General features: G+C 43.9%; 1 protein-coding gene across 1 annotated transcript in view; it reads left to right on the forward strand.

The window, feature by feature from the left end:
• The window catches only part of SGSM1 (small G protein signaling modulator 1), a 115,660-nt gene extending 105,987 nt beyond the window's left edge, over positions 1-9,673 (forward strand). The window contains exons 15-19 of the mRNA XM_044685468.1: positions 3,323-3,405; positions 4,865-4,974; positions 7,459-7,555; positions 8,145-8,312; positions 9,585-9,673. Of these exons, the coding sequence (XP_044541403.1) occupies positions 3,323-3,405; positions 4,865-4,974; positions 7,459-7,555; positions 8,145-8,312; positions 9,585-9,673 (547 nt within the window). The remainder of the gene's footprint in view (positions 1-3,322; positions 3,406-4,864; positions 4,975-7,458; positions 7,556-8,144; positions 8,313-9,584) is intronic.
• The last annotated feature ends 10,470 nt before the right edge of the window (positions 9,674-20,143 follow it).

The following is a 20,143-nucleotide window of genomic DNA, read 5'->3' on the forward strand; positions in this document are numbered from 1 at the left end:
CTCCAGGTTCTTATTTTCCATAGAGTTTATTAATTATCACTTGCAATAAAGAAAGCAGATAGGTATAGGTTTAAAATCTATTTTTCTACTCTTAGTCCTTGTTCATGGAAATAGAGAGCCCTTGGGTCACACTCAGACCTTTTATTCGTGTTCATGGATGCAGTGCTGGAATGCAAAATGTGATGAACTGGGTTGACGATCCAGGAGGGAGAGGGGATGAAATTCCCTTTACACAGTTCCAAGGCAGAAGAGCAATAAGGGCTAGGCAATGGGGATTAAGTGACTTACCCAGGGTCATGCAGCTATATATTTAATATATACTATGTATAATATATAATGCTATATAGTATTATACACTATCATTATATGCCATATAATATCATATATATACTATTATTATATAAATACTCTTATTACTGTAGCATTCATATTTTAACCAATAAAGAACATGAAACCATTTCTCTAGTTGTAACATTGTTTATTGACAGATAAATGCATCTGCTATCAATGAATGACTTTGTCTCCTAAGCAAAAAACTAGTCCTGTCTCTTGCTTGTAAAGGAAATTGTGTCCTCTTTCAGGTTGGCCTGACAGCTCAACCTTAGGACTTCCCCTGCCAGTCCCCACTGGTGGATATTTCTTTTTTCTTTTTAAAAAATTTTATCTTTCTTTTATTCCAATAATACACCTACACATAAATTTTCCAAAGTTACAAGATTCATGTTGTCTCCCCCCACCTCTTCCTTCCCCTTTCCTGGAGTGGACAAGCAATTCTATTGGTGGATATTTCAAGAAAGGAGGCACACTTAGAAACCTTAACTCCTCCCTCATTACTTCATCCCAAGAGAGGCAGGTCTCACCAGGAAGATGTTAGCACAAGCTTCCCCCTGCTGCACTGTTCAATAGATAGAGCTTGCTGATTTCCCTTACCTAAGGGAAAAGTTCTTGTTTAAGATAAATAAGGTTAAATGAGGCCTCCACCCAGCCTCTAACAAAAGCCAGCCCTGTGAGATGCCAGAGTAAATTACTTTAGCTTGGAAGCCGGCTGACCTTCAAAACCCCCAGATTTAAAAAAAAAAAAAAAAAAAAGATTTCAGGGGCTGCTAAGAGGCTCAGTGGATTGAGAGCCAAACCCAGAAACAGGAAGTCCCCGATTCTAATCTGGCCTCAGACACCTCCCAGCTGCGTGACCTTGGGTAAGTCACTTAACCCCCATCGCCTAGCCCTTACCACTCTTCTGCCTTGGAACCAATACATAATATTGATTCTTCGATGGAAAATAAGGTTTTTTTTTAAAGGGTTCATATAAGAAATTATTACAATTAAATGTTAATTTTCCTCATTACCATTATTATTCTTATCTTAAAAGTTGCTGGTGGCTTGAGCTTCACATAGCAATGGAAAGAATTTTATATATTCAGATTCAGAAGTCCTTAGTTCAAATCCTGGCTTTGCCGATTGCTACCTATACAACCTTTGGCAATCTCTCTGTATCCTCATCTATTAAATGAGAGTTGAAATCTATTCGGCTACAGCTGATGGATCATCACAGACCATTTCAGTCCTGGGGAACTGATTTAAAAAAAGCCCAACAACTCATCTTCCACTTCTCTATAGAGAGGTGGGGTCCACAGGTACAGAATGTGGTGTTTACTGTCACAGCACAATTGCTCTGTGGACTGGTTGCTTAAGTATTTTTCTCTGTTGCAGTGGTTTGAGGAAGGAGTTAAGGGACAATGAATGTACCACAAAACCAGAAGGCAACCATAAAACTTAAAAAAAAATAGCACAAAAAAATAAAGGAAGAGGTGTGACTTGATGGCATCTTTTTGCAGCATTTCTTTCTTTCTTTTTTTTTTTTTAAACTCTTACCTTCCATCTTGGAATCAATATTGTGTATTGGTTCCAAGGCAGAAGAGTGGTAAGAATAGGCAATAAGGGTCAAGTGGCTTGCCCAGGGTCACACAGCTGCAAAGTGACCTTCCTGTCTCTAGGCCTGGTTCTCAATCCACTGAGCTACCCCAGCTGCCCCCTCTTTTTGCAGCCTTTCTGAGTCCTGCAAAGTCCCTAATGCTATCATCTTACAGTTTGCCAGAGATCACACACCCTGGTAACTGCCAGAGGCAGGATTTGAACTCGGTTCTTTCCCGTTCTTCACCCAGCACTCAACCCCATTCCAAACTTCCTCTAGTCATTACTGTTTCAGTGACTGGAATTTCTTGATCAAATAAGATAATATCTGAGGAGCACTTAGAAGAGTGCCTGGGGCACATAGTTGATGTTAAATAAAATGTTCCCTTCCCCCCCTCTTCTTCTTGGACAAAGCCCTGGATTTGGAGACTTCCGCTCTGGGTGGTCCCACCACTTAATAGCTATGTGACTTTGGGTTAGTCCCTGAATCTAGCTGACTCTCTTTCCCCATTGATAAAAAACTTATCTAAGATCTAGAAATGACAATCTTCCCTCTCCTCCTTCTCTTACCTACCAATTTCCAGGTTTTCCTCCCTCAGATCCCTCTTCTAAAAGCCTTCCAAAATAAAATTTTTAAGTGATTTTATTGTTATTGATATCTTTTTTTACATTAAATTCAACCTTTCCTAGTGAGTCATTGCTTATAGTCACTCAATCAATCAGCTAGCCTTTAATATGTGTCTACTCTGTGCCAGGTGCTGGGTTTAGCTCATAACAAGGGATTAAAAAAAAAAAAAAGTAAGAGGGAGCAGTCAGATGGTTCAGTGGATTGAGAGCCAGACCTAGAGATGGGAGGTCCTGGGTTCAAACCTGGCCTTAGACATTTTCTAACTAAGTGACCCTGGGCAAGTCACTCAACTCACATTGCCTAAGCCTTACCCCTCTTTAGCCTTGGAACCAAAACACAGTATTGATTCTAAAACTGAAGGGAAGGGGTTGAAAAAGAAAGAAAGAACACCAAAAGATGAACATGGAGAAGATAAGTAGAATAAGTAAGAGATAAATAGAAGAATAAGAGATTAATAGAATAATAGAGTAATTAATTTCTCATAAAGAAAACTTTGTTTAGTACCTAACACTTTTAGAATCCTAAAGTTGTTCCCTGATCATCAGAGCACAGTCAAATAAATGTCCCCTGTATTTCCCTTAAGTTTCTTGAACCTTTGAGGGGCAACCCAACCCTATCTTGGGATCCCTTGAACTAGATCATCTCTAAGGTACCTTCTTCTCCATCTGCATCCTCTGACCACTGGGACGTGTCATCATTTCTTAACTTACCTTTCTGAACCCTCTGAGAGAATTTCAGCTCCTCTCTCGTCGTAGCGTTGTGATCTCTTTGTTTTCTTCTCAGTTACATCTGGCAACACATCGAGATTGGTTATGTCCAGGGCATGTGTGACCTCCTGGCCCCATTACTGGTCATCCTGGATGATGGTGAGTGACTGCTGTGACTTCCTCTTCTTTTCTCTTTGGGTGATGCGTAGAGTCTGACACTTTCATTCTTACCTCCCCCGACGTTCTGTCAGTAAGCTGCTCTTCGAGAAGCCATTGAAGCCTGTCTAGCTTCATCCAAAATAGGTTGTATTATACTAACCTTATTTTCTTTCTGCTTTTTTTTTTTTGGATGGATTACCAGACTATAAGCATGGTAGTGGATAAAGTTTACTTTGGAGTTTGCTAGATATTTGGCAAAATATTTCATGTTGTTGTTATGGATAAGATGGAAAGATGTGGGCTAGAAATAAGACAAATAATGGAATTCTAGATTGGTTGAATAGCTGGATCCAAAGAGTCATCATTAAATATCTTGACATTGTTTTGGAAAGAAATAAAGTCTCTAGCAGAGTGCCGTAGGGATCTGTGGTGTAGCCTCGTCTGGTCTGGATTTAGAGGTAAAGAGCCTGGGTTCCAAGAAAGCCATCTGCATTCTAACATTGTGATTGTGGTCAAGTCCCTTCCCCTTCCCTTGCCTTTGTTTCTCCTTCTGTAAAATGTTGGGGTTCAGAGGATCAGAGCTTTAGACCTCAAAGAGACTTGTAAGATCATAAATCCTAATCATATCACTTGACAGAAGAGGGAACTGAGGCTGAGAGAGGGAAAAAAAATCATTTGTCCAAGATCACAGAGCTGTTAAGTGATAAAGCTAGTATTTGAATGTTGCTCCTTTGACTTCAAATTATACTTTTCCCCCCATCATGTTCAATGAATGGGATAAGCATTTTTTAAGTACCTACTTTGTTCTAGGGACTTTGCCAAGCACTTTATAAATATCTCATTTAACCCTCACAACCACCCTGAGAGGTAGTGTGCTATTATTATCCCTATTTTATAGTTGAGAAAATAGAGTCAGAGGTGAAGTGATTTGCCCAGAGTCACACAGTTTGTGTAATCAGAAATCTTGTACCTTTGAACTACATTACCCAGGAGCCCACTGACTTCCTGTCATTACATGTTGACGTAGACAGGAGATAAATTTGGTGGAGTTCCGTGTCTAGGTGTCTTCTCTTTCTGTGAGGACAGCTGTGAACATGAGAATTTTGAGTAGATAGATTAGCTTGAGCACAGGTTTTTCAATTTTGTTAGAAAATTATCTTTTTATTCCTTTTCTTCTAATGATTATTAATAAACCTTATAAAATATAATGTTTGAAGTTATTGCATATTAATTTTAATTTCTACATTGATTAATTTTAATTTTTACAAGCTATAAATGACTAGATTTGAACTCAAGACTTCTTGACATGGGGCCCAGCACACTATGAAGTGTGATGCCCACCAGCTGCTGTACTCAATAAGCTGATCCCCGGAGGTCTCACGCAGCTCTGGAGCTCCTGGTGTCTTCAGGAGTCCCAGAGTGTTGTCTGACCTCTCCTTTTTCTCTGTTGCCCCTCCAGAGGCCCTCGCTTTCAGCTGCTTCACCGAACTCATGAAAAGGATGAACCAAAACTTCCCCCATGGTGGTGCCATGGATACCCATTTTGCTAATATGAGGTCTCTCATCCAGGTAAGTCATGAAGATGCCAGAAAATGTGGAAGAGATAAAGTGGGGCCACAGGAGAATTCTCACCAGGAAGAGCTGGTCCATTCCTCTCCAGCAAATGCTTGTTGACAAACTAACTGCACAGAGTCCCCAGTTATTAAGTGGCAGAGGCGGGATTTGAACCCAGACCCTCTGATTTCAAACCCAGTCTTCTTTTTTCTAGGTACCAAGCTGCCATCTTGTTTTTGGCATTTGTAGCACAGGGGCTAGCACAGAATAGTTGCCTGATAAATGTTTGTTAAATTGAATTTCTGACTCTAGGGCAAGGCCTTTATCTACCATTCCATGTTGTCTCTCAACCACATTGCTAAAATAATATAATCTCATGTTTCTACTGCATGTTAAAGTGTTCAAAGGGCCTTTTCCCCATCATTTTCTTTGAGGTCAACAATCCAGAAGTTATTATACCCATTTTACTGATGTGGAAACCAAGTCTTCAAGAGGGCAAATGATTTGTTCCTAGAACACTAGTCTTTATTATTAACATTTATTTCTGAAGAAGAGAAGACTTGGGACAAAAATGCAAATTATCTTTATCTATTTCAAAAGCTGTCATGGAAGATCAATTAACCTTGTCCTGCTGGTACTCAAAAGGCAGAAGGAAGAGATATTGGTCCAAGTGACCAAGGAGTTGGATGTCCAGAAAAAGTTCATCATAATTAAAGCCAGCTAAATAGGCTGCCCCAGGAAGCAATGAGCTCCCTGTCAAGGAGATCTCCAAGCAAAAACTGGAGAACTACTTGCCACAGATGTTGTGGAAGGGATTCTCGTTCAGGTCTTGGTTGGACCAGATGCCTCTGAGGTTCCTTCCAGTACTGACATCCTATGATATAGGAATTTTTGGACCTATGGCTCAAACTGACTTTGTGACCTTAGGCAAGTCTCTTTCCATTTCTGAGCCTCAGTTTCCTCCTCTGTCAGATGAAGGAGGTTGGAATAGTTTGTCTCTGAGGTCTCTTCTAACTCTAGTGATCAGTCGTTTCTTTTCTTGGCTATATATTTGAAAGGCAGCTTGGTTTAACATAGGACTTAAGAGTCAGGAAGACCGAGATTCAATTCCTGCCTTAGATACTACTAGCTGTGTGACCCTGGGCAATTCACTTAACCTTTCTGAGCCTTAGGTTTTCATCTGTAAAATGAAGGGACTGAACTTAGAGCCCTTGTATGTCTTTTCCAGCATTAAGTCTATGATCGCATGATGCTATTTCAGAGTCATCTTCTATTGCTCTCCTTGACCTGGCCACCAGGTCTTCTCCTTAGGCTGAGCCTCCAGTCCATACCTGGAATTTAGAACGTAAGCCTCCATGGAAAGCACAGATATCAGCCTCTTATTAGTCATTCGCATTTGAGTGAGGATTGAGTTATTGGAGAATTGTCCGCCATCTTCCTCCCAGGTTCCAAGATTTACAATTTCCGTGTCCCCCTCAGCTCCTCCCCCACACTCACCCCACATTTCCATCAAGGTGCCATGGCATCGCTCCCCTGTACCCCTTTCTCTCCACTCACAGAGCCACCTCCCTAGTTTAGACCACTGGAAAGCAGGGTTGGGGATCAGGAGAAGGTTCCTAGGTGGGAGTAAAGCAACTGATGAGGAAGGAAATAAGTTAGAAGATCTAGTGGAGCCAGGCATTTGTGGTATGCTGGGGGCCATTCAGGAAATGGTGGCCCAAGCTAAAGATTTACCCATCAGGAGAATGGGGCATCAGGGAAGAGGTTTCTCCAGAGAGAGAGAAATCAGCTGGTGAAGAAGCAAGGAAGTCCCAAGAGTGGGTCCCAGTAGAGGAAAATGAAGCTCACCCGGGTGAAGTGACTTGCCTAAGGCCATACAGTTAGGACATGGCCAATATGAATTTTAAACTCTAGCCTCCTGACTCCAAGGCTAATGGTCTCTGCAGCATAATAGATTCTGCCATCTGCCAATTGGTGAACATCTGGAGTGCTATGTTTCATTCTAGATGCCAGGGTTTAGAAGGGAATTTGAGAAAATGGAAACCGTTATCATGATGATGAAAGGACTCTGGGTTAGGTCCCATGAGGACCAACTGGAAAGACCTGGGAATGTTTTGTTGTTGTTCAGTCTTTTCAGTCATGTCTGACTCTTTGTGACTCCATTTGGGATTTTCTTGGCAAGAATTCTGGAGTTGTTTGCCATTTCCTTCTCTAGTTTATTTTATAGATGAGGAAACTGAGGCAAAAAGAGTTAAATGACTTGCCCAGGGTCACACAGCTAGTATGTGTTTGAGGCCCGATTTGAATTCAGGTCTTCTGGACTCTGGGCCATTTTGAATCAGGTATATTGTAGATATTTGGGTGCAGATAGCTTTCTTCTTTTTTTCTCTTAACATTCCAGTTCTCAGAGAGGAGATGCCCAATAAAGAGCTCATGGGGCCAATGGGTGCTCTTCCATTCAGGTGCAGTGCTGACGTGGCTCTTTCTTCTCTTGGGCAGATTTTGGACTCGGAGCTTTTCGAGCTCATGCACCAGAATGGCGATTACACACATTTCTACTTCTGCTACCGCTGGTTCCTCCTGGATTTTAAGAGAGGTACAAGTCTCGAGAGGGGCTGGCTGCCATGTTGCTTTTGGAGGCAGGGCCATGCAGTGGCAAGAAGGCAGCTGGAGAGCAACCTGGGATAATGGGCATTCCAAGAACCTTGGAGACCATAGAGTCCAACCTCTTCGTTTTGCAGAAGAGGAGACTTAGGTTTAGCAGAGTTTGGTGATTTACTCAAGGTCACCTTGCTTATGGGAGCAGAACTCTGACTCTCATTCTAGCTCTCTTTCTTCTAGACAATGCTCATGAGGAATATCAGATATTCCTATAATGCTTTAAGGTTTTCCTACACATTTGACATGATAATTGAGGCCCTTTTGAGCCTCACAAGAATCCAGGGATGTAGGTATTACTAGTTCCTTTTTTATAACTGGAGGAACTGAGGTATGATGGACTTATTGTTGGGAGCATCAGGGCCGTGGGCCGTGTGTGCAGTAGGGTAGCCATCCCTTGAATGGGATAAGTAGTTAATCATGGATTGGCCTGTTTTTTCTCAAAGTTGGTTGGGTAAGGAGCAGTTCTGAACAGAGGGCCCACTATCTCTGACCCACCATGAGATCATGCTTTGGTGTTTCCATAGAACTAGTCTACGATGATGTCTTCTCCGTCTGGGAAACCATTTGGGCTGCCAAGCACGTCTCTTCCTCCCACTATGTTCTGTTCATCGCCCTAGCCTTGGTGGAAATATACCGAGATATCATCTTGGAAAACAATATGGATTTCACAGATATCATCAAGTTCTTTAATGGTACCATAATGGCCGGGTCCTACTAGGGGAGGGGCTTCTGGGGGAACAAAGAGGAGGGGAAGCCATGCGGGATCAGGTCAATAGTACCTTTGACCAAGCCAGCTCTTGTTTAGGGCTGTCTTGGTGGTGATAGAAGGAGGAAAGTCTGCCCAAGTGAAGTCTTTTCATTTTTAGTTCTATTTTTTCCCAAATCAGAGTAACGAGGCAACCATATGATACCACGGGTGACCCAACTTGGAGGCTCAGGCTCTGACCTGGAACCTTAGACCTGTAAAGGACTCCATTTTAGCCTCTCATCTGACAGATAAGGAGACATCATTGACCTGGGAACTGGGAGAACTGAATCTGAATCCAAGCTTGGATACTTAGGAGCTGTGCCCACTTGGACAAGGCACTGGACTCCTCTGTTCCTCCATTTCTCCTTCAGTAAAAAAGGAGCTAGGCTCTATGGTCATGGTAGAATCCTAGACTCATAGAGTTTTGGGGTGGAAAGGCATTTTAGAGGAGCCCCTGTCACAAAGTAGGCACTTAAGAAATGCCTTTTGCCTTGTTATCTTATGTCTTGGAGACCATCTAACCCCTCTATCAAATTTCTTTTTTTTTTAATTAAAAAAAACTTTTTATAAGCCTTTACCTTCTGTCTTGGAGTCAGTCCTGTGTATTGGCTCCAAGGCAGAAGAGTGGTGAGGGCTAGGCAATGGGGGTCAAGTGACTCGCCCAGGGTCACACAGCTGAGAAGTGTCTGAGGCCAGATTTGAACTGGCTCTCAATTCACTGAGCCACCAAGCTGCCCACTAAAATTTCTGGTAGAAATGGTCCCCTGGGAGACCTCTGGTTACGGGAAAAGCTCCTCCACCCTCTGGGAAGTTCATTTACATTTGGGAAAGTCCGGGCCTTTTGGAAGTGTTTCCTTCTATTGAATTTCCTTTGAAGAGTGTGAATGCCTTTCAGGACCCTCCCAGCACAAATCTTCCCTGTTCTAAGGCTCCTTCCAGCCCCTATAGTCCTTGTTTAAGGCCCCACCCAGTCTGACATCCCATGTTCTAAGGCCCCTCCCAGTCCTGACATTCCCCGTTCTAGATTTTGTTCCAGATAGCTTATAATTCTATGATGATGTTAATGAAAATGAAGTCCAGCTTTGTCTCCAACCTTCATTCTTTTCCAACCCTCCTTTCTCCTAAGGACCCTTGTCCTGAGCTGGTGGCTTCACGAGGTCCCAGGCTGTCCCTTCTGTTTTGCTTACTTTAATCTTCTCCCCTTGTACCTTCGCAGAGATGGCAGAGAGACACAATACCAAACAGATCCTGAAGCTAGCCAGAGACCTCGTCTACAAGGTGCAGACTCTGATCGAGAACAAGTAGAGGGCCAGCAATGGTCCTGGCATCCTCAGAAGTTCCCACCCAAAGCCTTGGTTCCATCTTCTTTCATCTGATGGTGTCCACACCCTCAAGAAAGACTTTGGGGCCTGGCCGAGGATCTCCAAGTTTTGCTGGAAAGGGAAAATGTCTCACGTTTCGATATTCAGGGGGGCAGGAGGAGAGGGGTTTGTTCCTTCAGTACAAGTCGATGCTTATGTGTTCAACCAAAGATCTCCGAATTAGAACAAGTCTCTTTTAGGGGGGAAGAGAGGGATGATGGGAAAAGAAGGAAAATGTTCCTCCTTTGCATCTTCACTATTCCTCTCTCCCCTCAAGATCCACCTCCCTTGACATAAATAATCCCCCCATTTTCTGAAGAGTTGTAGCAAAGGAGCCTCCCAGGAAGCAAGCTTGGGGGGAAGGACCTGACCTCCCCTTCTGGGTGGCAGCTGACCCGGCCACCTAGCTAGGTGTCATGTTTCTTCATGAGCAGTGGGCAGGGATAGAGGATCCCAGATGGCCATAATGAAGGAATCCAAGTTCCTTTCACCTTCTTCTATCCACTGCCAAAGTCTTCTACCCCCAGCCCAGCCCAACCCAGCCAAGGAAAACCCCAGAAATACCCTGGAGAGCCCACTTTCCTTTCTGATGTTTGGGTCTCTGTTTAATGCTGCTCCCTCATTTCCTTCTTCCAGGCGGGCACTTTTTTTTTTTTTTTCTCAAAAGAGAAGCTTCTCCTTCCACACCTCATTGACACCCAAAGGTCCAGATTGCAGCAAACAAAGGTTTCTTCTTGAGAACTTTAATGGGGGCTAGTTAGGACTTCCTCACGGTGAACTCTGGAAGGGTGAACAAAATTGGAGCGTCCTTCCTACGTGTCCCCCTTTCCTCCATTTATTTTATTTTTAAACCCTCACCTTTCATCTCAGAATCAATACTGTGCTTTGGTTCCAAGGCAGAAGGGTGGTAAGGGCTAGGCAGTGGGGGTTAAGTGACTTGCCCAGGGTCACACAGCTGGGAAGTGTCTGAGGTCAAATTTGAACCCAGGACTTCCCATCTCTAAGCCAGGCTCTTAATCCACTGAGCCACCCAGCTGTCCCTTCCTCTTCTTTTGAAAAAACTCAGGTAGAAAGAAGAGAGGGCAAGTCCTGTTTGATGACTCAGCAGGGAGCATAGGAGTTCTGGCTGGGTGGAACCTCCATGAGGCTGGGGCAGGGGCGTCTTCCCTAGAAAAGGTCCTGCTGGGTATTCTGGACTATGTACAAATAAGGCCTCCATTCAAGGCTCCTTCCTTTGCTTTTGTCCAGCCACAGACTCCCCTTAAATGGGTTTCTCTCCCCTCCTTCCCTTCTATGAGCTCGATCTTCTTACTGTCCCAATTCCAAGCAAAGGCCAAAATCAGAGCAAAGCAGCCCTCAGGTGGGAGAGCGAAACTCTTTCCCTCCTTCCCCTCTTCCCAGAAAGCCATTCGTGGTTGCTCGCCCTCCGATGGCCGGCGACCTGCCTGAAATCTCTCCTGCCAGATACATAAATAGTCCTGAATTGATTCCAGGAAAACAAGCCAAAACCAACCTAACATATGAGAGGTTTCAGGGTCTGGAGGATCAGACATGGAGTCAAGAAGACTTGGGTTTGAATCCTGCCTTGGACACTTATCGCCTGGGTTATCTTGGGCACAGAACTCCCGCTCTCTGGGCCCATCTCCAAACGAGGGGCCAGACTCGATGGCCTTTATGGCCCCGACTCTAAAGCTATGTTCCTGTGTTCTTTAGCTGATGGACTATTTGTATTGGAGGTGAGAGAAGCCGAAATCGTCTAGAAGAGCACGAACTCTCGTTTCCGGAGTTATATATTAAGTTCGTTCCTCATAAATCTGTGAGCTGGTGGCCTAAATTCTCTTATTCCCAGTTTGCAGATGAAGTAACTGAGACTCAGAAGTGACTAACTCAAGGTCACGTGGCTCCTGTGTGTCAGAGCTGGGATTTAAAGCCATGTCTTCTGGCCCCATTGCTTGAATATCTGTGTGCTAGGTCCTGAGAGTGTGAAAGCAGAAATGGAGCAGCCCCTGCCCTCGAGAAGCTTACATTCTCCAGGTCTAGTCCTCTTCCCATGGCATCTAGTGGCAGTATTTGCAAGGTACCATTCAGGAGGCAAAGGCTCTCTTGCTATCTGCCCTGCCTTGTCCTCTGTCTTCCCTCCGAGAGATCTAGTTCTTTTCTCTGTCTGTCTCTCTGTCTCTCGCTGTCTCCCTCCCTCTCTCTGTTTCTGTCTCTCTCTCTCTCTCAACCTTACCTTGTCTTAGAATCAGTACTATGTATTGGTTCCAAGGCAGAAGAGTGGTAAGGGCTAGGCAGAAGGGATTAAGTGACTTGCCCAGGGTCACCCAGCTAGAAAGTGTCTGAGGCCAGATTTGAACCTGGGACCTCCCATCTTTAGGTCTGGCTCTCAATCGACTGAGCTGCCCCCTGGATCTTTTCTCTCGACATCATCTTAACAAGGTTCTACTTGGCAAGTTGAGGGGAGGCTTGTGTTCCCCTAGCCTAAGGAACCATTCGTACAAGACTTTCAGAATCCACCTTAAAATATTTAAAACCTGAGAACTGAACCCTGATCTCAAGCTAGAAAGTGGCATCTTCTATTCCATCCATCATCGCCTGCCCAATATCCCGTAACCTTCCAGATGTCTGGGAGCCAAAACCAATCAAATAAATGAGACCCCAAAAACAATGCAATGAAAGGCCCCTCAGAGCAAACTTGAAAGACCCAAAGATTCCCAAGTCATCACGCTGATGGCTCTTGCTTCTTGATTTTGGGACAAAATACCCAAGAAATCCTGGATCAAATCATTTCTCTCTGGTCTGACGGTCTCCTACAAGGCACCTCTTGGCCATTCAGTGGCTGTTTTGGAATTCTGGGTACTTACTCTGTTTCGAGTACATCTCCCGTGTCCATGCAAAAGCAAATCTAAGCAACCATGAGTCATCTGGTAAATGGGACTGAAGTTTTTCAGTGTTTTGTACATATTTTTAAGCATTTACCAGAGACTTGTCTCTCTTTCCATCCATTCATCCATATGAGAGGTGAGGTGGTCTAATTCAGTGCAAATAAAGATTAAAGGCCCTACTGTGTGCCAATTACTGTGCTAGACACTGGAGGTACAAAGACAAAACAAACAAAAAAGCATAGTCCTTGCCCTCAAGGCTTTTTTAAAATAGTTCACTGGAGGAGCTTATATTCCATAGGATGGAGGGCATACGTTGCTAGGCTTTGAGTCAAGATGCCCTGAGTTCCAATCCTGCCTCTTCCTAGATAGATATATGATCCTGGGCAAATCACTTAATCTCTTTCAAACTTTTCAATTAAGTTAGAGAGAAGCTCCAGTCTGCTTGAGTATAGGAACCCTCCACTGACAAAATCCCAGATCCTAGATGTATAGACAAGAGTAAAGGAGTCTGTGAAGGGGGTTGGACTATTGTTATTATATTTATTTATTTATTTTTGGAAGAGACTTTCTGCTTCTGAAAACTGTGTGACTCATGCTTTCCCTCCCTTTTAGTGATGTGTCCAGATGTGATCTTCATCTGTGCCAGTTCTTCTGTTACTCCCACAAAAAAATTAAGAGCAAAGAAGGGTCACTTGACTCCCCTCTTCTTCTGGGTAGATGGATGCCTGGTGGTCTAAGTGGTGGATCGAGATAGGTTTCGGAGTTGAACATAGGTCTAATTTTCGATGTGTACATAAATATATATACACAAATGTATAGGCATATAGCATATAGAGATATATTAGGTAACTTTGACTTATTTATTGCCTGACCTACCTCATAGAGGGGGGTGAGGATGGGCATTTTTCAATCCTTGAATGTTTAAAACAGCCTTGGAGCTAGTTACTTGCCTGCTTTGTCAGGCAAGTGAAATGGAATGCTGGTGTTCTATTTTTTTTTTCTCCTAGTATCCACCCTCTCTCATGGGAGGGGGGATCATATGTATGAGCTGGTCAGTTTCCAAGTCCTTATTTATGAGACTGGTTTAAAATGTGGAAGTGTCCTGTGTGTTGTCTATCTTAGTCCCTTCTTTGGCTCAAGTCGGGTTTTTTAATTCCCAAGGACAACGAGTCTTCTTTAGAAAACACCTGTCTCCGAGTGGTTTCCAAAAATGGGCATCAGAGCTGCTCATTAGCCTCGGCCAACTGGGCTAGACACTGAATTAATTTTGTCCAAGGATACCAGCAGATCCTGCCCACAGAGAAAGAAGTAGTGAAATACCATATTGGAAATCAGACTACAGGTTCACATCGGAGGAAAAATCTCTACCATCTCACTCTCTGAGTTGTCCCATGTGAGGTAGTCTAGAGACCGATACTCTTAAGTCAGTGGTTGTCCAAAGTTTCCCTCCTCATCGGCCCCACTATCTCCCAAAGACCTTCTATCTCCCCAGATCCTCCCTGAATGGAGTTGGGGAAATGGCATCACCTTGGGCGAATCACTAGTGAGGTAGAGCCTGGTTTTATTAGCTGGCTAAAGTGCTATTAATTTGAGCCAGAACCACAAATCCAGACCTGGTCAGATTATATACACATATTCAGATTCCAGAATGCCAGTTGACGAAACAATCCAGCAGTGACTTTGGGATCCTACTTCAGAGAATTTCTGCCTTATAGGAAAGAGTCATTTGGCTGCTGGACTCTTTTTTGTGGAATGAGAAAGAAGGTCCTTCATGGGGACCCGGAGATTAAATATCCAGAAGTTTTCTCAAAGGGATCGTCCCTCTAGCTTCCCATATTTCTTGGTGTATTTGTTGATCGTTTAAGAATAAAGAAACATCTTTCCCCTAAACCGGGGCTGATAGATGAGTCCTCTCCATGTGTAGTTCCTGCCTATTGCTACTGCTAAGAGGCAGACATTCCCTGGCCCCTCTAGCAAGCCAAGGGGCAACTTAGCTGTCTCGCCATTACTACAAAACCAACAATGAGACTGGGGTTGACCTTACATGGTGAGTTTCCATTTTTGAAACTACAGAAACTACCCAGGATCTGTTTATATCAGATTGACATACCACTTGAGTATTGGGCTTTTAGTGGGATGTAGGAAGTACGTCCCACTCACTCCATACTAGAGGATTGGTTGTGGATCCATAAAAAACCATGAAGCAGCAATGGGTGGCATTAGGGGTTCTGTCGTTTTGTTCCTGGAGACGTTTTTTCATTTGATGTTTCTGCTGGTTACTAAAGGAAATCTGTGGGATGAAAGACGTTCCTGAAGTACCCATGGCCTATGGGCCCTCTGCCAGCCCTGTTGTTCCATAGTCTATCATTCTCCTTGTTCTGATCCTGTTCTACATCTCAGTTCTCCTGTCATTCCTTATTCTGCCAGCCTCATCGTTCCATGTTCCAGCAGCTCCTTTTCCAATATCGTTCTTCTGGCACCATCATTCTTCTGTTCCAATGGCCCCATCCTCTTACCATTCCCGTATTCCAGTGGCCCCGTTGTTCTGCTTTCCTTCAGCCAGCCTCACGCCCCCCTCAGCCTTAGTTCCATGTAGTACGTGGTCCTGTTGGCCATGCACCAGAGCTGTCCTTCGATGCTCGCAGAACCACATTTGCGCTCGCCCTTGTGGAGAGCGGGGTGCCCACATATCTGTTGAACTTGCACAAATGCCTAGGCGAATGCACTACTGCTCTTCTTGTTCTCAATGATATATTTTTACAAACAACCACAACAAAAAGTCTAAGTTAATAGTCTTGCTTTTTGTAAAGGACTTCTTACGTACACACAGCCGCATTCATTTGATCTTTCTGTCGTCGTGGATGAAGGACTGACCGCATCTTCTTTAAGCATTCCTGATACGTGAGTTTGGGAAATATGTGGTCCTTGTCCCTAAAATATGTGTGTGTGTGTGTGTGTGTGTGTGTGTGTGTACTTTTCAGGCGTCTTTGCCTCTTGTGGTATTGAGACTAAGAATAATATTTCTGTGGAAGATTTCATGTGGATTGAGTTTATTCCAATTAAGACCAAGATGGTGGCCCAAAGGTCTTGGAGTGATTCCTTGACATGATTTCCCTTCTCTTTCCCTCACCCAGCCAACCAAATGTAAGACATTGGGCTGTTTCTAGTCATGAAGATGATGCCAGAAAGGTTGGAATCATCCCTGAGTGGGCTGGGAAAAAAGAGGAAGGCCAGGTTCTTTCCACCATTAACCACTTTCCTTTAATCCTTGCCTCCCCACATTTTGGAGTGGCTGCAAACTATTTCGCTGCACCTCCTTTCATTGTTCCCTTCTTCGCCTCCTCCTTCTCCTTGGAGACCGAATTTGGGGTCGGCTTCTCTGGAATCTTGAATCCATGATCGCATCCTGAATCTGAGAATCCTGGAATCCAGGTCTCCACTCTTACGGACGGCCTTCAGTGAGTCACTTAAATTCTCTGGGCCTTGGTTTCTCCTCTGTAAAAGAAGATTGTTAGACTAGATGATCTATAAGGTCCTTTCCTGCTCTATATTTTATAATTTTTCTCCCTAGTGCTTCCCCTGGAGCAGAGGAGCTGGAGAAGTAGTTGAAGATAATAGAAAGGAACTTAGCCATCTGGGTTCATTCTTTTTCTTCCCTCCCCCCAACACCCATGTATTAAGCACCTGCTGTATTCCAAACAGTGGATAAAGATTTGGCCTTGGAGTAAGGAATGCTTGGATATGAGACACACACTAGCAATGTGACCTTGGGCAAGTCACTTAAGTTCTTGTTGACGTAGGTAAATTTCTGAGACTATAGTTGTGATGCAGGTGTGGGTGTGTATCAGTAGAGGGCATTTCCTCATTGGGAGTTCCCTATACCAATGAAATCCCAGATCAACTCCTCCCCCCAAAAAGTGCCCTAGGCACTGTAGGTGCTAGAGATACAGAGACAAAAATGAAATCATTCCTGCCCACACAGGGCTTATGTTTGAACTGGGAAGATACAAGATATATACTGATAAGTGAATACAAAATATAAAGTATCTCCAAAGTCAACGCAAGCTTAAACTGCATTGAGATGAAATAAATTGTATTCACTTTACAAAAAAATTGCAACATAATTTGGGGGAGAGGATTACTGTTACCATTAAGGGGAATGGGCCATAAGTTTTTACACTCCTTTTTCCTCCCCTCTTCCTCATACCTTTATTCCTTTTCTTTCCTTGGGGGTTTTTACCTGTTCTCTCCTATTACCCAGACTTCATTGGCACTTCATCCTTAGCCCATCTTTGCTCCCTTCATTGTTCATCTTATGTCCTGTTTTGGGACTTAGAAGAATTGACCGAGGCCCAGGAGTAGAAATCAAATCATGGAGGAGCTAGGTAGCACAGTGGGTAGAACACCAGGCTTGGAATTGTGAGGGCCTGGGTTCAAAACTGGCCTCAGACACTTCCTGAGGAACTCAACCCCAATTGCTGAGCCATTGCTGTTCTTCTGTCTTAGAATTGATACTAAGGGGACAGTGGATTGAGAGTCAGGCCTAGAGACCGGAGGTCCTAGGTTCAAATCTGGCCTCAGATGCTTCCCAGCTGTGTGACCCTGGGCAAGTCACTTGACCCCCATTGCCTAGCCGTTACCACTCTTCTGCCTTGGAGCCAATACACAGTATTGACTCCAAGAAGGAAGGTAAGGGTTTAAAAAAAAAAAAGAATTGATACTAAGACAGAAGGTAAGGGTTAAAAAAAAAGGAATTAAATCAGGTCATTGTTAGATTTAGTGACAGAAAAGACATTAAAGGTCATGTAGGCTAATCACTGTAATTTACAGAGGAGGAAACTGAGGCCCAGAAGGAGGGAGAGAATTATTTCAAGTCACATGACAGGATTTGAACCAGGATCTTCTAATTCAGATGTTGCTCCGACCATCTCATGGTTAAGGCTCAGAATGAGGACCCTCCTGGATGGACTGACAAAATTCCCAAGCTTCCCTTACTCAAAGCAGACAGTCATTCAGAGGCTTATAGGGATGGGAAGAGTAATTGTCTCTTTCATGGATTCTCCAGTGCGAGGAAGAAGAAAGCAGATTGGTGTGTGGTAGATGCATGACCCTAAACTGTTTACCTTAGAGGAACCCCAGGGTGCACCCTTTGGGATTTTAGGGTGTTGGGGGTGATGCGTGAGTTGTTAATAGTCGAACACGTGTATTTAATAGCACAATTCAATTCTCTTTGAAGTGCCGACTTTTCATCAGGATTACACCTGCTGCTCATTTTAACACCAGCTAAGTGAGGTGACAAGAGAACATTCTGTCCAGGGTGCTGAAATTGACCCTGAGACCTCCCTTCTTTGAGACCTTATTTTGATACATGAGTGATCTCTAGCGGTTACAGTCCCAGAGCTTGAGAAAACATTCTGTAGCCATCCCCCTGTTTAGGAATAACTTAGAAGGCCCTTCCTACCTTTCCCCCCTTGTCTCCCCAGACCAGGTCATCTTGTTAAAGGGTGTTTTTTCACTTGGTAGGAAATGAGCTGATACTCCCCCCTCCCACCCCAAACAGCTGCTAAGATCTCTGGTTAAATAGCCCTAGAGAAGGATGAGAGCAAGCAAGCTCCATTTCATGGAAGCCTTGGTCTTTTGGAAAGTAAATAATGCATATATGACTTGGCATGGATATTCAGTCTCCAGGGTGATGCTGGATTGCTTTGTCTCTAGCCTGGATGCTGTCCTGGTCTGGGGGGAATCCTCCTGTATGCGATCAGTTGATGTTGTGGCTTTTATGGTATCATGTATCCGTGTGAACAATTTATAAGCACATGTGATCTCCACGTGGTGGTTTAATATATTTTATATGGTTTTGGCCCTGCTTTTTTTTTTTTTTTTTTTTTTTTTTGGTAAATTGTTCCTTACTGTTGTTCAAGAAAAAAAAATGGTTGCAAACTGGTCCCTGTGGTCTGTGTGTTTTCAGAATAATAAAATCATTACTGGTGGGTCTTTCTCATTCTGTTCTTGGATGCGGGGACATTCGTAGGCTATCATAAATAATGGTAATAAAACATTTATAGTCTGCAAACTCTTTAGAGCAGCCTGGTGTAGTAGAGAGAGAGCCGGCTTTAGAGGCAGGAGGAGCAACACTAAACCAGTGATGGCAAACCTATGACACGCATGTCAGCACTGACACACGTAGACACTTTTGATGACACATGGCTGCATGCGGCTGCATACAAAGAAGTATAGGGACCCTGGGCAAGTCACTTAACCCCCATTGCCTGCCTCTTACCACTCTTGCTGATTCCAAGTCCAACTAGATCCCAATTGCTACCTTCCTGCTCCTATTGTAGAAACACGTCTCTTCCTGCAGCTTCCCTGGGCCTGTTCACATCATCCAGGCCAAGCATAGAGGAGCACTTGGTGACCCAGAAGGGACCAAATCTCTTCTACATGTGATCCTGTCTCTAGCGACCTGTTTAGCCAGACCAGTACACATACTGCACCCCCTGTACCATCTTCATCCATCTTTGCTCCCCTTGTGCCCCAGGAAAGGATGGGATTCGTGCCTCTAACAGAAGTTCCAATCTGTGGATGTGCAGCAATCTCACAGTGCAGGCTGTTGTCTCCTGGGATGGCCTCCAAGCTCCCTTCAAACTTAAAGATTCTATAATTCTGTGGTGATGATTCTTTCTATGAAAATGAAATGGCAGGGGACAGCAACATGACTCGGTGGATTGAAAACTAGGCCTAGAGATGGGAGGTCCTGGGTTCAAATTTGACTTCAGACACTTCCTAGCTGAGTGACCCTGGGCAAGTCACTTCACCCCTATTGCTTAGCCCTTGCCACTCTTCTGCCTTGGAACCAATACACAATATTGATTCTAAGATGGAAGGGAAGGATATATTTTTTTAAATTTTAAACCCTTAACTTCTGTGTATTGACTTATAGGTGGAAGAGTGGTAAGGGTAGGCAATGGGGGTCAAGTGACTTGCCCAGGGTCACATAGCTGGGAAGTGTCTGAGGCTGGATTTGAACCTAGGACCTCCGATCTCTAGGCCTGACTCTCAATCCACTGAGCTACCCAGCTGCCCCCAGGGAAGGATATTTTTAAAAAATGAAAATGGCAGAGTTGGAAAGGCAAGCCATTCTAGGCAGGAGAATCTGATCTCAAAGCTCTCCCTCTAGAAAAGGAATTACAATGATTAGAATTTATTCATCTGAAAACATTTATCCTGCATCTAGGCTGTTGGGAGGCATTTTTAAAATTATCAAGGGTGTGATGGCAGGCATATTAATGCACTCTTGTTGGAACTATGAATCCTAACCATTCTGGAAAGCAATTTTGAATGTCAGTGATCTACTGCAAACTCACACTTGGACTAGCACATCTAGTTTTTTCCTCCCTCCCTCCCTTCCTTCTTTCCCTCCCTCTCCCTGTTTCTTCTTCCTTCCTTCCTCCTTCCTTCTTTCTTTCCTTCTTTTCATCCCTCCTTCCCTCCTTCCTTCCTTCCTTCCTTCCTTCTTTGCTTCCTTCCTT

This window comes from Gracilinanus agilis, chromosome 1, assembly GCF_016433145.1.
Source record: "Gracilinanus agilis isolate LMUSP501 chromosome 1, AgileGrace, whole genome shotgun sequence".
Classification (NCBI taxonomy): Eukaryota; Metazoa; Chordata; class Mammalia; order Didelphimorphia; family Didelphidae; genus Gracilinanus; species Gracilinanus agilis.